Here is a 12,907-nt window from a genome sequence, read left to right as displayed (position 1 = left end):
GTCAAGTGTCATCGGAGTAATTTACGAAAAAAAGCAAATCCTAATAAACAGGCATATAACACTCATAAAATCACCCCAATTCAAAAGGAAGCTAGCTTTCCTACTGTTATTGTTCAGAATGAGACACTTACATTTGAGCAGTTGTCCTGATAACTTACGGGGGTAAATTGCTGAAACTCAGTTACTCCCACAATGGCTAAAAGCAAATATAAAAACCATCCAAGAATGACCACAAATACAGTCTTTGTTCTCTATGGTACAAGAAGCCAATCACAAGCCCATGTGTGTGAGACCCAGTTAATGAGAACATTATTTGAGAGGGGTACAAAGAGAAGGATGAATTGCCAAGGGGGAGAAGTCATCTATTAGACTGTGACAAGCTTTTAAGTGTTTGCATCATCACTAACCAACTGCCTGGGACTCGGGTTCGCACACCTGCCACCTCCATCCAAAGCTATCACAGCAGCAGGCCTGGAAGCAGGCTCACTTCTAAAGCGAGGGTGCCCTCTTCTGACTCTTTCACAGTACTGCATGCAACCAGGTACTGATGTGAAAAACTCTTTAATAAAGCTCTAAGTTAATAAATTTGCAGGTTACATTTTCCAGGTAGTTCTGCATCTGCAATTCCATGAGTAAACCTTAATTTTGCTTGATAAAATAGTGAACAGCAGAACTTCCACATAAAGTTTTGCCAATGAAAAGTGACCACGTTCTCTCACTGTTTTCGCAGTTTACACACATTAGCTGACAGTATTATAAGAACTACGATGATGTCGATAGCTGATGTGCGAAGACTTTACTATGCGACAGGCACCAGACGTGAATAAAGTGGCTTAATGCTAACAACCTAACAAGGCCGGCACTCCTCTTCACCTTACAGATGTGAAAAGAGGCTCAAAGAACTTGAGCAACAGGTCAGAATCTGCACCTGCTGGCCGGTGGTCAAACTTGGTAACGCTGATGCCAGAGCTGCATTCATACCCAAAACATGCTTCTGAGGTAGGAAGCTGATGCCATGATTAAACGAAACACGATCAAAATAGAAAAGGCCTAAGTAAGCTGTAAGGAAAATTATAAACATACCATCTTAAACCGCTCATTTTCAACAAAATCCCACAGTATAAAAATAATATATTATGTGAAATATTTGGGTCATTTTTCTCTTCCTCCTCACTTGAAGACACTGAATTTCTGAGTCTGTGATGTTTTTCTGCATTCTTTTTACTACCCATTTCTTTTTCTCATTAAACTATACCTTTGTTAATTATCCAGTTCTTTAAAACAAAACCTTAATCCATATTACATGCCTTTTCTTCTGTAAAGCAGAACTGCAAGGAGATCAAACCAGTCAATCCTAAAGGTAATCAGTCCTGAATATTCCTTGGAAGGATTGATGCTGAAGCTGAAACTCCAATACTTTGGTCACCTGATGCGAAGAATTGACTCATTGGAAAAGACCATGATGCTGGGAAAGACTGATGGCAGCAGGAGAAGGGGGCATCAGAGGATAAGATGGTTGGATGGCATCACTGACTCGATGGACATGAGTTTGAGTGAGCTCTGGGAGTTGGTGATGGATAGGGAGGCCTGGAGTGCTACAGTCCACGGGTTGGCAAAGAGTAGGACATGACTGAGTAACTGAACTGAAAGCAGAACTGCTTACCTACTCCTACCTAAATTCTCTACGTCATTGAGCTCTTTAGAAAACATTTTCCTTTAGACAGTAAATCCGAACAGCATCATCATTGCAAATATGACAGATTCTCATCTGTATGAAATTATTGGGTATGTTCTTATCTAAATCTAGGCTGACAGCCTAGGTCATCTTCTAAGATTTCTAAAAATGATAACCCTATTTTCAAACAGGACGTGAAGGCACACATCTAATAATCTGTTCAAAACGAGATGAATCTTGAACATTTTTGTATTCCACAGTTTGCGTACTTAAAGCTATTCATAGTACCAAAAATTAAGGACACTTAATAACCCAACACAGGCTGCCCAAGCTCATGGTCATTCATGACTGCAAGATTTATGGTGGGTGAGAACAAACATTTTTACAACTATCTTTTCATTTCTTAATGTGTGCATGCTCAGTCAGGTTTGATTCTTTCTGACCCCATGGACTACAGCCCGCCAATCTCCTCTCTGTCCTTGGAATTCTCCACGCAAGAATATTAGAGTGTGTTGCCATTCCTTTATCCAGGGAAGCTTCCCAACCCAAGGATCAAACCTGCGTCTCCTGTTTCCAGCACTGGCAAGCAGGTTCTTTACTACAGAGTCACCTGGGAAGTCCTAAAGTATATTTAGAAACATCAAAAATATATGTAAACTGCACTGGTTTTAATTTGTTAGATCCAAGAATGACAGAAACAAGATGATTATAGTTTAGTACAATAACGATCGCACTGCTATAGAATCTCTCACAACAGTATCCACGGCTCCCATATCTCAACACCAAAAAGTGCACACGTAACACAAGTGCCAAGGTGCCCAGGAACGGTATCCCTGCAGACCCTAGCACGCCTTTACCTCGGTCTGCAGGATGGCAGCCCTCTGCTCCTTAGCCGTCAAGGACTCCTTGAGCACTTCGATGTGCTGTTTGCTGTCTGAGAACTGGTTGGTGAGGGTTTCCAGCTTTGTCTGCAGGGCTAGTAGTTCCGTGTCCTTTCTGGACAGCTCCTGCTTCACCTGACCAATCTAGAGAAGAAAAATACAACAGTGTAAGGAAAAAAGAAATAAAACCAAGAACCTCTAATCTGGATCTCAGACAGATCCAGGTCGAGATATGCAGCATTAATTTTAGGACAGGGCACAATTCATCTTTTTGCATCATCTAATCTTAGACGACTACCCCCCCCCCAAAAAAAATCAAAGCTTATTCAACTAATAGGAAAATTCCCAGCTTTCATTTACTGTCTTCTAAACTTTTTGAAATCTTGTAGGTTCCCTCTGCAAGCAGGTGGACTTCTTCCTTTCTGTTAAGAATGTAGCCCCTTGAGGATCCAAGCTTTGGGGAGAATAGAGTTGTCTCACATGTAGCTCTTTACTCTCTGGTTCTCCCCCAAACTCTCTTACCCCTACCCAGTTCCCAAAGCTCTAAGTTTCTACTTAGTTGACCTCTCTGTTTACTTACGATTTCCTTTTTGCTTTGTATTATTTTGTTTGTTTCAGGGGGACACACTTGGGAAATTATCCTTATTTCCGCAGGACCTCACCAAGTTACTTTAAAAATATGTTTGTTGTGCTTTATATAGCATTTAGGTATTCTGCCATGGGAGGCTTCTATGAACTCTGTCACACTACTGGAAGAGAATTTTTGAAGGAAACCAAAAAAAAATGTGATGATATGGTATATATTGTTTTATAACCTGCTTTTTTTCCTTTGATATATGATAAACCCCTGTTGTACTAATAAATAAAAAAAAAAAAAAAGAAAAGGAATGGATGACGAAAAATCCCAGGTCACTTAGATAATGATGATTAGATAACAGTAAACATCTGATCATGACTAAAACAGTTTTCATTTTATTAAGTCATAATAAACTTCAAATCATTAATTAAAGCAGGATTAGTGTAGATGTAGTACAGAGAGAAAAAAGAAACTTCCTAGCATGGCTATTTAAACTCAAAAGCTGCTATTGCAGTTCTTTTTTCTTTTCATTCTGAAATGAAAGTTTACATGAAGTCTCTGTCTCAAAAAGCCACTTTTAGAGTTACAAAGCATTATAAATGTGCTTTAAAAAAAAAAAATCGTATCATTTTGAGGAGTTAGGGATACTGACCTAAAAAAAAGACTCCACCTACAAAGTTGTATCACCTACAACATGTCGTATCAACTAAATGGATAAAAGTATATAACCTAAATAAAGAATGCATAAAATCTCATTCTGTTAAGAGTCTGTATGTGTAATTTGAAGTTGAATTACTCTGACAGAGTAATCCATAAATCAACAGGTGCCACTCACCCCCCTCCCACAAATTTTTCTCCTCTTGACATGTCTGTTGCTTAGTTGCTAAGTTCTGTCCAACTCCTTGCGACCCCGTGGACTGTAGCCTGCCAGGCTCCTCTGTCCATGAGATTCTCCAAGCAAGAATACTGGAGTGTGGACTGCCACTTCCTCCTCCAGGGGATCTTCCTGACCCAGGGACCAAATTTGTGTCTACAGCACTGGCAGGCAGCTTCTCTAATACCAAGCCACCAGGAAAGCCCAAAGATTTGATTAACTGACAGAACAGTGAACAATTTTGCTTTTTTTTGGCTGTGCTGCATGGCACGTGGGATCTCAACTCCCTGACCAGAAACTCAACTTGTGCTCTGTCCACTGGAAGTCAGAGTCTCACCACTGAACCACCAGAGAAGTCCCATCTGGACTTAGAAAACATTTCAATTCAAACATCTCCTTTACATTCTACTGTGTTTCTAAGAATTTTTAGTCTTTTATTCTAAATGTAAGCTAACTTAACAGTAATGACATCTGCTTTTACATTATGTTTACTGCCTGGGGCAAGGCATTCATGCACTAAAATACAGACTAATTACTGGAAGTATAAACTTGGTAAGAAGTCAGTAATCACAGTATCACTGAGGAAACAAAAAACGTTTTTTTTCAAGTTGAATGTATCTAAACTATTTTGGCTGCGATAATCTTAGGCACTAGGGCCAAAGCGTTTGAGAACAATTTCCCATGAGAAAGTATGAAATAAATTTTACTATAATTAAAATTAGACTTTTTTAAGGGGCACTAAAAATAAATTTCTAATTTACTCTTCTGTTTCAGCAGGAAGTCAAGCATTTTCCTCATATGCATGAAATCTCTATTTATAAATCTAATTATTCATTCATTCAACAAGTATTCCTGTGAGCTCACTGAATGCAAAGTACTGGCTGATACTACTGACATCAGAGGAAGATCATTGCCAACAGCAGCTGTCTCCACCCTGAAATACAGAAAGGTGCCCAGGAGTCACCGCGTACTGGTGGTGTGGCATCATTTCACGATACCCCTTTACCGATAAAACACACACACGGTGTTATCCCATCCCTAACAAACAGAAGGCATGAAAAACGCACTTGTTGTATGAATGAATATACACGAGGAACGTTCCCACCTCATCAACTAAAGAACCTATGGCTTAATCCCAATACAAAAAAAAAAAAAAAAAAAATTGGATAACAACAAAAAGAACCCATGGCTTATAGATGACTCAAATTTCCAGCTATCTCTGACCATGTGATCAATAGTAAACATAAAATTTCAGTTTCCTCATTTGCATTATTAAATAATCCTCAAATAATACTATACTGACCATAAAGACTGAGAAAGAGAAGAAAACATTCTAAACAGAAGAGTTTGGAAGCACAAAATTTGCCTAGAAGTTAAGAGCATACAATGTTACGTGGCAGCCCGGATGGGAGGAGGAGCTGGGGGAGAATGGATAAGGTATACCTATGACTGAGTCCCTTGCTGTTCACCTGAAACCGTCCCAACAGTATTCACTGGCTATCCATCAATATACAATAAGAAGTTAAAAAAAAAGCAAAGTTAGGAGTACAAGGCTTTGCAGTCAATCCCAAGTAAGGATAAATGTGTCCTCTACAATAATTTCCTCTCTAAGCCTTGGTTTCCTGATCAGTAAGATGGGGAGAAAGCAAACCTGTGCCACTATATCGTGTACAGGTTAAACAAACAAGAAAAAAATGTATGGGATGTTTAGCCTCTTGTTTGACACAAAAAGATATTAATAATAATAGCTGAGGGAAAAAAAAGTTATAGATCAACTTTTCCTCTGGACAATTCATGGTTACCACAAACCAAATTGGACCCTTTTAGACAAAATATCTCACTTTTCTATCTCCACTACAAAGGGGTCAATAAATAAATAGCGAACACACCAAATTAGCACAAGTTTTTGTTTTTTTTAAATGCTGCATTCCAGTCTTATCCCACCATTATTTTCAGATGCATTTTTCCCCTGACACTTGTGAGACAAACGTGTGCCCGACTAGCTCAGGGCAGAGGCGTGCAGGCCCTACTGGCACAGGTCCTGGCACCCGAGGGCTTGTGTAAAATCAAACTGCCTCTCACTAGCTGAGTATCCTGAGCACCCCTGTGTGCCCTCAGTTTCTTCATCTATAGACTGGGTTGATAATATATCTATCTATATCTAACTTAGTAGGTTACAAAATGCTTATAGTAAGTACCCAAGTGTTAGCTATTTTTTTAATAATCATTTTATCACAGTTTGAAGTGGAATTCCAACTTCTCTAGACAGGAGATGGAACTAGATTTGGAGACTAATTTACTAGATAATTATAAATTAAGCTAACCACTTCCTAGACATCTGTTCCACAGAAAAGTAAAATGTGTTGCAAAAATCACCTATCGGGGACTTAAGAGGTGATGTCTATCTAGCAGGGTAAAGCACTTCACTCAAGAAGCGAGATTCAAACAAACCCTGGGTCGTGGACCTAGAACATCTGCACAGTCTTTGTACCTAGGAAGAGAAAGAGACTGTCCACATACATCAGGTGTCTGGTGACAGGAAAAGAGCCGAGGGGAAAAAACAAGCTTTGAAGAGCCATCCACGCAGTGACAGAGCAACGATGGAGAACCAAGGACAGGCCCTCCGGAGCGCGCATGGCTCATGGCACACAGAGGGGGAAGAGGAGTCGGTTAAAGAGCAGCGCGGGCTGGTTAGTGCAGCGCCGGGCAGAAATGCCAACCACAGAGGGAGGGGGAGCACCCAGAGCCAGCCGCAGGTCCCGCCGCGGGACCACGGCACGCAAAGGGTAGATCTTACGGCAAAGACCTCGGCCTGCAGACCAGCCGCTCTCTTTTTCAGCTCCTCCCCTTGGGCCTCTTTGGAACTTAGCTCCTCCTTCAGTTGCTCTACCTGTCACGACATTGTTATTCCTTTTCACTCAGGTGTCAACTTGGGTCGTCGTCTTACCTGCTTTTGAGCCAGAGCAGGAACTGGAAACAACAATAACTCATAGAACACAATCAGATTGGTTCCCCTAATTCCCTCTTCAAAGGACCCCTGGATGGGTTTGCTCTTTTCACAGGGCATTTTTCAGGGACTGGAATGTGCTAACTGGCAAACGGGCAGCAGAGACAATATTTTATTTTTTTCTCAAGTGAGAGAGACAAATCAAGCTAACAGAAATTTGGATGTGTGGATTTTTCAGTTTTGGAAGTTACATGAAACTAACTGGCTGTGGTCACACATAACGGATTCTTAAGATAAAAGAGGAATATTCTACAGGTATGGGGATCACAGCAAGAAGCCAGAAACTGTACCATTAGAGGAACAGTTTCCACTTCTGAGAAACTGGGGAATTGACACAATTGGGATATTGGGGGGGGGGGGCGTGTTGGGGGAATACTTATTTTCTAGCTAATATTTTATAACTGAAATTATGATCTTTAATTAAAACACCACAAACCTGATAAACTGATAACGGTAATAAACTAAATCCTCCAACTTGCCTAAAATAGTTGAGAAAATCAGTAAACTAAGTGCCTTTGGATCTAAGGAAGGAATACTGTGACGGAGGTTATAATGCAGACTGCCGTGTCTCAGCCTTCCTTACTGTACATACAGCCAAGTGCATGCGGGAAACAATAAACCTGATATGCACGGCTCTCCCCCAAGGGGGAGCGCAGAGGACTTTCCTTTAAGGACTGTGTTTGAAGGGAAGATGTGATTTTATTTAAGCCATTTCAGGGGGGGGGAAGAGGGATGGGTTCAGCCTTTTGGTGTTCTGACTTTTAAACTGTTTCACAAGAGAATGTGATCTTTCATACAGGGAGAAAAACTCATCTGGATGTAATTCTGCTTGCCTCAGAAATACTGACAGACATGAAGTGCTAAACCATGATAATACACACCTAGCCTCACACAAGTAATTTTAAGTGAAATTTGAAATATCCATACAACATCAGTAATTCTGACGTTAATACTGGGAAAGTTTTATCTGGAAGAATTACGTTTCAAGTATTCTTCCCTAAAGCCTGATAAAGTAGTGTGAGGTCCATCATCACTAAAGAGGCAGGAGGGAATACACGTCAGTTTTTCAACCCCCTCCCCCTTTAAAAATCAGGTATCTCACACCATTACCTTGTTCTTCATAAATTTAGAATGGCTCCGGTACACCTCCATTTGCTTCATCTCCTCCTCTCGCTCTTCAGTACTCAAAGCCCCATTGGATTTCAGCATCTGGATCTCCTCTTCCAAGTCTCGGAGCCCACGCTCCATAGAGGAGATTTTGGAATCCTGAGGGCAACACAAGATTGAGACATTAACGTCTTCGCGAAAAATCAGCGAGGGTGAACAAGCCGGTCTTTACAGTGTGAAATTTAATCAAGATCAACATATACGTAGAAAAGCTACAAGAGGTGCCCTCCTTCTGAAGTCTATCCTTCCTGAACATAGTATGTTTTTTCTTGAATTCCTTCCTCTGTGCCCTTCTGATTAAAGCTAACAGTATTAATGAAAGAGGCAGAAGCAATGGACAACTGGTTGGAAGTTTCTGAGCACTTTATGGTCAACAAACTTGTAGTGAAAACATCTGTGATATTAACAGAAAAACCTTTCCAGGTTGTAATACTTTACCATTTTACTTGGCAACCTGAAAAGGTTTATCTCTGCTCCCAGTGGAGTAGGGAGAAGAGTAAGAAGGTTTTGAAGACTTACAGTAATGTGTCCATCTACAATCACAAACCTCTGATAACATCCCACTGCAGAAAAGCAAAGGGATGAACTGTTAATTACATCAACAGCTGCAGTTTACCCTACAGTGGTCCTGTCTTATCCAGTTTTGCTTTCTGTGGTTTGGCTTTCCATGGTTTCAGTTACCCGAGATCAACTGTGGTCTGAAAGTACCAAATGGAAAATTCCAGAAAGAAGTGATTCATTAGTTTTAAATTGCACACTGCTGTTCTGATCAACATGATGAAGTCGCACACCTCTGTCACCCCAGGACATGAGTCACCTCTTCGTCCACTGTATCCCTGCCCACTGGTCACCGAGTGGGAGTCTTGGTCATCAGACAGACTGTCCCGGCATCGCAGTGCTTGTGTTCAAGTGACCCACAGCACAAGCGTAGTGATGCTGGCAACTGAGAATAGCCAAAGAGAAGCCATAAGATGCTTCTTTTAACTGGAAAAATGGAAGTTCTCACTAAGGAAAAAAAAAATACGCTGAGGTTGCTAAGATCTACAGTACAGATGAACCTTCCATCAGTGAGATTGTGATGAAGGAACAAGAAATTCATACTAGTTTTGCTGTTGTACCTCAAAGTGCAAAAGTTAAGGCTACCGTGCATGATAAGCACTTAGTTTAGACGGAGACAGCACCAGAGTTGAACAGTAAGAAACCGAGAGAGGATGAGACCACTCGCCTTTTCATAAAGTATACTGTTCTAACTGTTCTATTTTATCATTAATTATTGTTAATCCCCTACACTGTGCCTAGTTTATAAAGTGTATCCAAGGAATGTACAAGGGGAAAACACAGAATATACAGGGTATGGTATTATACTATCTGTGGCTTCAGCCATGCACTGAGGGTCTTGGATCATACCCCTCATAGACAAGGGGGAGTGCTACTGTGTTGGTAATCTTACTTATTCTCTAAACTTCACCATGAGTTTGAAATATTTCATAGTCATTTTTAAAAAGAAACATCACTGTTCTTGTAAATCAGCCTCACCACAAATATCCACCTCCCAGTACAATACCTTCTATACCATTTTCTTGATTTGTCTGTCACGGTACCTAGCTTATCCCCAGATTACTTTAGATGTCATAAGTTACAGAAAAACTCCAAAAAAGAACAGATATTTTTACATCGATAGTTGCATATGCTTATTCACCTATGAAATAAAGACCTTAAAGAGCATAAATTAAGTAGAACTTTATTTTATCTGGAAATTCTGAAAAACCATTCCCTCAGGAAGAAATTTTGAGATTGACTTGTTTTTTCACTTTACCTCCAGGCTGTCGTGACTTACTTTCCTTGCTATCTGAAAGCATGCAGATAAGAGTTAAAAGACTTATCATTAGACAGTTATAACTATTTTTAGGTTCAGGGGAGAGGTAAGGGCTGAATTCCTCCGACTTGCATTGAATTACCTTTAAAAATAATACAACAAACATTTTCATTTACAAAACTATTCAAATGAAACTTACATTTGGTTCAAAATTAAACATATTGTATTAATACAATCAGAGACATTCTAAATCTGAACTAGGATTTTTTTTAATATTTGACTGACGTAAGTAACACTGCCATTACTTCTTAGTATTCTATGTATTTTTGGCTGTGCTGGGTCTCATTGCTGCTTGGGCTTTTCTCTAGTTGTGGCCAGCAGGGGCTATTCTCTAGTTACCACGTGTGGGCTCCTCACTGCAGGGGCTTCTCTTGCAGAGCATGGGCTCCGCGCACAAACGCTTCAGTAGCTGTGGCACAGGGCTTAGTTTCTCCATGGCCTGTGGGGTCTTCCCAGACCAGGGCCTGTACCCACGCCTCCTGCATTGGCGGGCAGATTCTTTACCACAGAGCCAGCAGGGAAGCCCCCTTGAACGAGGATTTTGATTTACCTGTTTAAAATTACCCCGGCTCACAGAGAATAAATAAACGACTTCAAATGCACTATCTGAAAATTAAGATGACTATAAATCTTCCTGGGTAAATCAAGATGTTGTCCCTCAAGAATAACTACAATAATAGAAACAGGCATGTAATTAACCTGCCAATGAAGAAACGGATACATGGCTCTCCTCTGACAGCAGCCTGGGCGGCAATGAAAGGGGAAGCAGAGAGAGGGGGCATACTTCTAGCACCACTAGGGTGCCACACACGTCAAACAGCCTCCAGCTAAGAACTGTGGCCCCGCACATCAGCAGCCCCTTCCTCTATGAAGCCCCACAAGGCCCTGGCCAGGACACATTTCCCATCTTCTCCCTGAATCCCAACACACATTGATGGGCAGCTGTGGACTGGATCAGCTGGACCATTTCTCACACCCCAAGATCACGCAGAAAGGACTAAGATTCCAGCTCTGACTGCCCAAAAAGAGCTCCTGCCATGCCTGATACGCTGGACTAGTTCTGGCACCAACTGGTCCTCAGGCTGGGTTTATTTGAGGACAGTCATTCCAAAGGAGGTTTTAGAACGGATGATAACTAGATAAATAAATCCTCTACCATCTTAATACTCTGTTCTTCCCCAACAATAATCAACTGAACCCACTGAAATCCTCTGCTCCTTGTTAAATTTCCCAAATCCTCAACCTTTTTTCAAAAGTTGTCTCAGCTGCATCTCAGCGTCTTCGGTTGTGATTTCAATATAACATCCACCTGACCCCACTGGGCCACTGGCATCTCCGTCTCTTGCTTCTTAGCAAAATGGCTGGAGGTTAACACAACTTAAAATAGATCCACTGCGTTTCCGTGCTGTCAGAGGCAAGCAAGATGACTCTGTGAACGTGGGCTCTGCCATGTGCTTCCCTCTTAGGTTCCAATGGGCTCGGTAAATAATATGCGCAAATAACCACTAGGGAACGTGAGAATGCAGTCCAACCTTCCCAAAGGCTCTTTATAAGATTATGTTCAAGACTATTAATTGTCTGACTACAAAGAACCCAGAATCCACTAATTTGGAATTTGTCTGGAAAACTCTTTCCCCAGTGAGAATACAGATGTATACAATATAAACAGTTTTAACAGGAAACCATCTAAGAAAATCACTATTGTAACTGTACTTGAGAACCATCTATTTACACAGAACTATTTATATACCAAAAACTAAATATTCACGTGAATATTTAACAAATATTAACAAATATTTAATATTTAACAGATATTAAATGAAGGTGCACGATGCAAAATACTGCATTAAACTATTTAGGGGACGTGAAGAAGGTAAAAAGAGAAACAGAGATGAGGGAGAAAGGAGAGGAGGGAGGGTCCTTGTCTGTAAGAGTCTTCCGCTCTTGTAAGAAAGAATATGCTGTTAATAAAAACTATAACAGCAGCAGCAGCTAACACTGACTGAATGTTTACTATGTACCAGGCCCTGTTCGAAGTGTTTTAGTTGTTTTAAAGAATTTAAACTACAAACAGCCCATGGGATAGGTACTAGTATCATCACCATTTATCAGTAAAGAAACTGAGGCATAGAGGGGTTGGGTTACCTGTTCTACATCATACGGCTGATTACACAAAGCCAGGTTTTTAATCCAAGGGATTTCACACAGAAGGCAAGCTCTTCATCACCAAGCACCATTACATTCAGCCTAAAGATTTCTAACTACTCAGTACTTAAAGCAGAGGTCCGTGGAACCCGGGGGTGCCTCCCAGCCCTTTTGAAAAGCCAAAACTCTTTTCATAGTAATTCTCTGACTTGTGGGCCTTTTCCACCGTGCTACTATGTGCAATGAAGGTAGAAGACAGACAACAGACTGGGTGCCTTAGGACAATGGCAACAGCATGAAACCATGCTGGCAGGCAGCGTGTTCTCAGGGTCAGCGCCCTCGGGCAAACAGACAAAGAAGAAAGAACATTTTCAGAACGCTGGCTCACTTAACAATGTCCCTGATTGTGACTTCTCATATGCTTAACCCTTAAGCACACATCTTTTCACCATTCTGTGTAAGGAAATGGGAAGGGGCCAGGTCTGTCTGCTGTGTCCGGAGTATGACACGGCTCCCAGGACACTCGATGGGCTGCAACTGAATCAAGTACTTTTTTTCACGAAACCCTATGCTTCCCTGATGGCTCAGATGGTAAAGAATCCACCTGCAATGTGGGAGACCTGGGTTTGATCCCTGAGTTGGGAAGATCCCCTGGAGGAGGGCATGGCAACCCACTCCAGAATTCTTGCCTGGAGAATCCCATGG

General features: G+C 41.1%; 1 protein-coding gene across 12 annotated transcripts in view; it reads right to left on the bottom strand.

Annotated features, from left to right (window-relative positions):
- ERC1 (ELKS/RAB6-interacting/CAST family member 1) overlaps positions 1-12,907 on the bottom strand; it is a 269,160-nt gene that overhangs the window by 185,370 nt on the left and 70,883 nt on the right. For 8 of the 12 annotated variants that reach the window (XM_005207251.5, XM_005207252.5, XM_010805656.4 and 5 more), the window contains 3 exons: positions 8,125-8,280; positions 6,814-6,897; positions 2,533-2,700 (listed from right to left, as the gene is read on the bottom strand). In XM_005207251.5, coding sequence (XP_005207308.1) covers positions 2,533-2,700; positions 6,814-6,897; positions 8,125-8,280 — 408 coding nt within the window. The remainder of the gene's footprint in view (positions 1-2,532; positions 2,701-6,813; positions 6,898-8,124; positions 8,281-12,907) is intronic. The other 4 variants (XM_010805653.4, XM_024991761.2, XM_010805659.4 and 1 more) reach the window with 1 other exon arrangement.

Source organism: Bos taurus, chromosome 5 (genome assembly GCF_002263795.3).
Source record: "Bos taurus isolate L1 Dominette 01449 registration number 42190680 breed Hereford chromosome 5, ARS-UCD2.0, whole genome shotgun sequence".
Classification (NCBI taxonomy): Eukaryota; Metazoa; Chordata; class Mammalia; order Artiodactyla; family Bovidae; genus Bos; species Bos taurus.
Note: the sequence above shows the minus strand (reverse complement) of the source record. Positions and strands in the feature narration are given on the sequence as shown.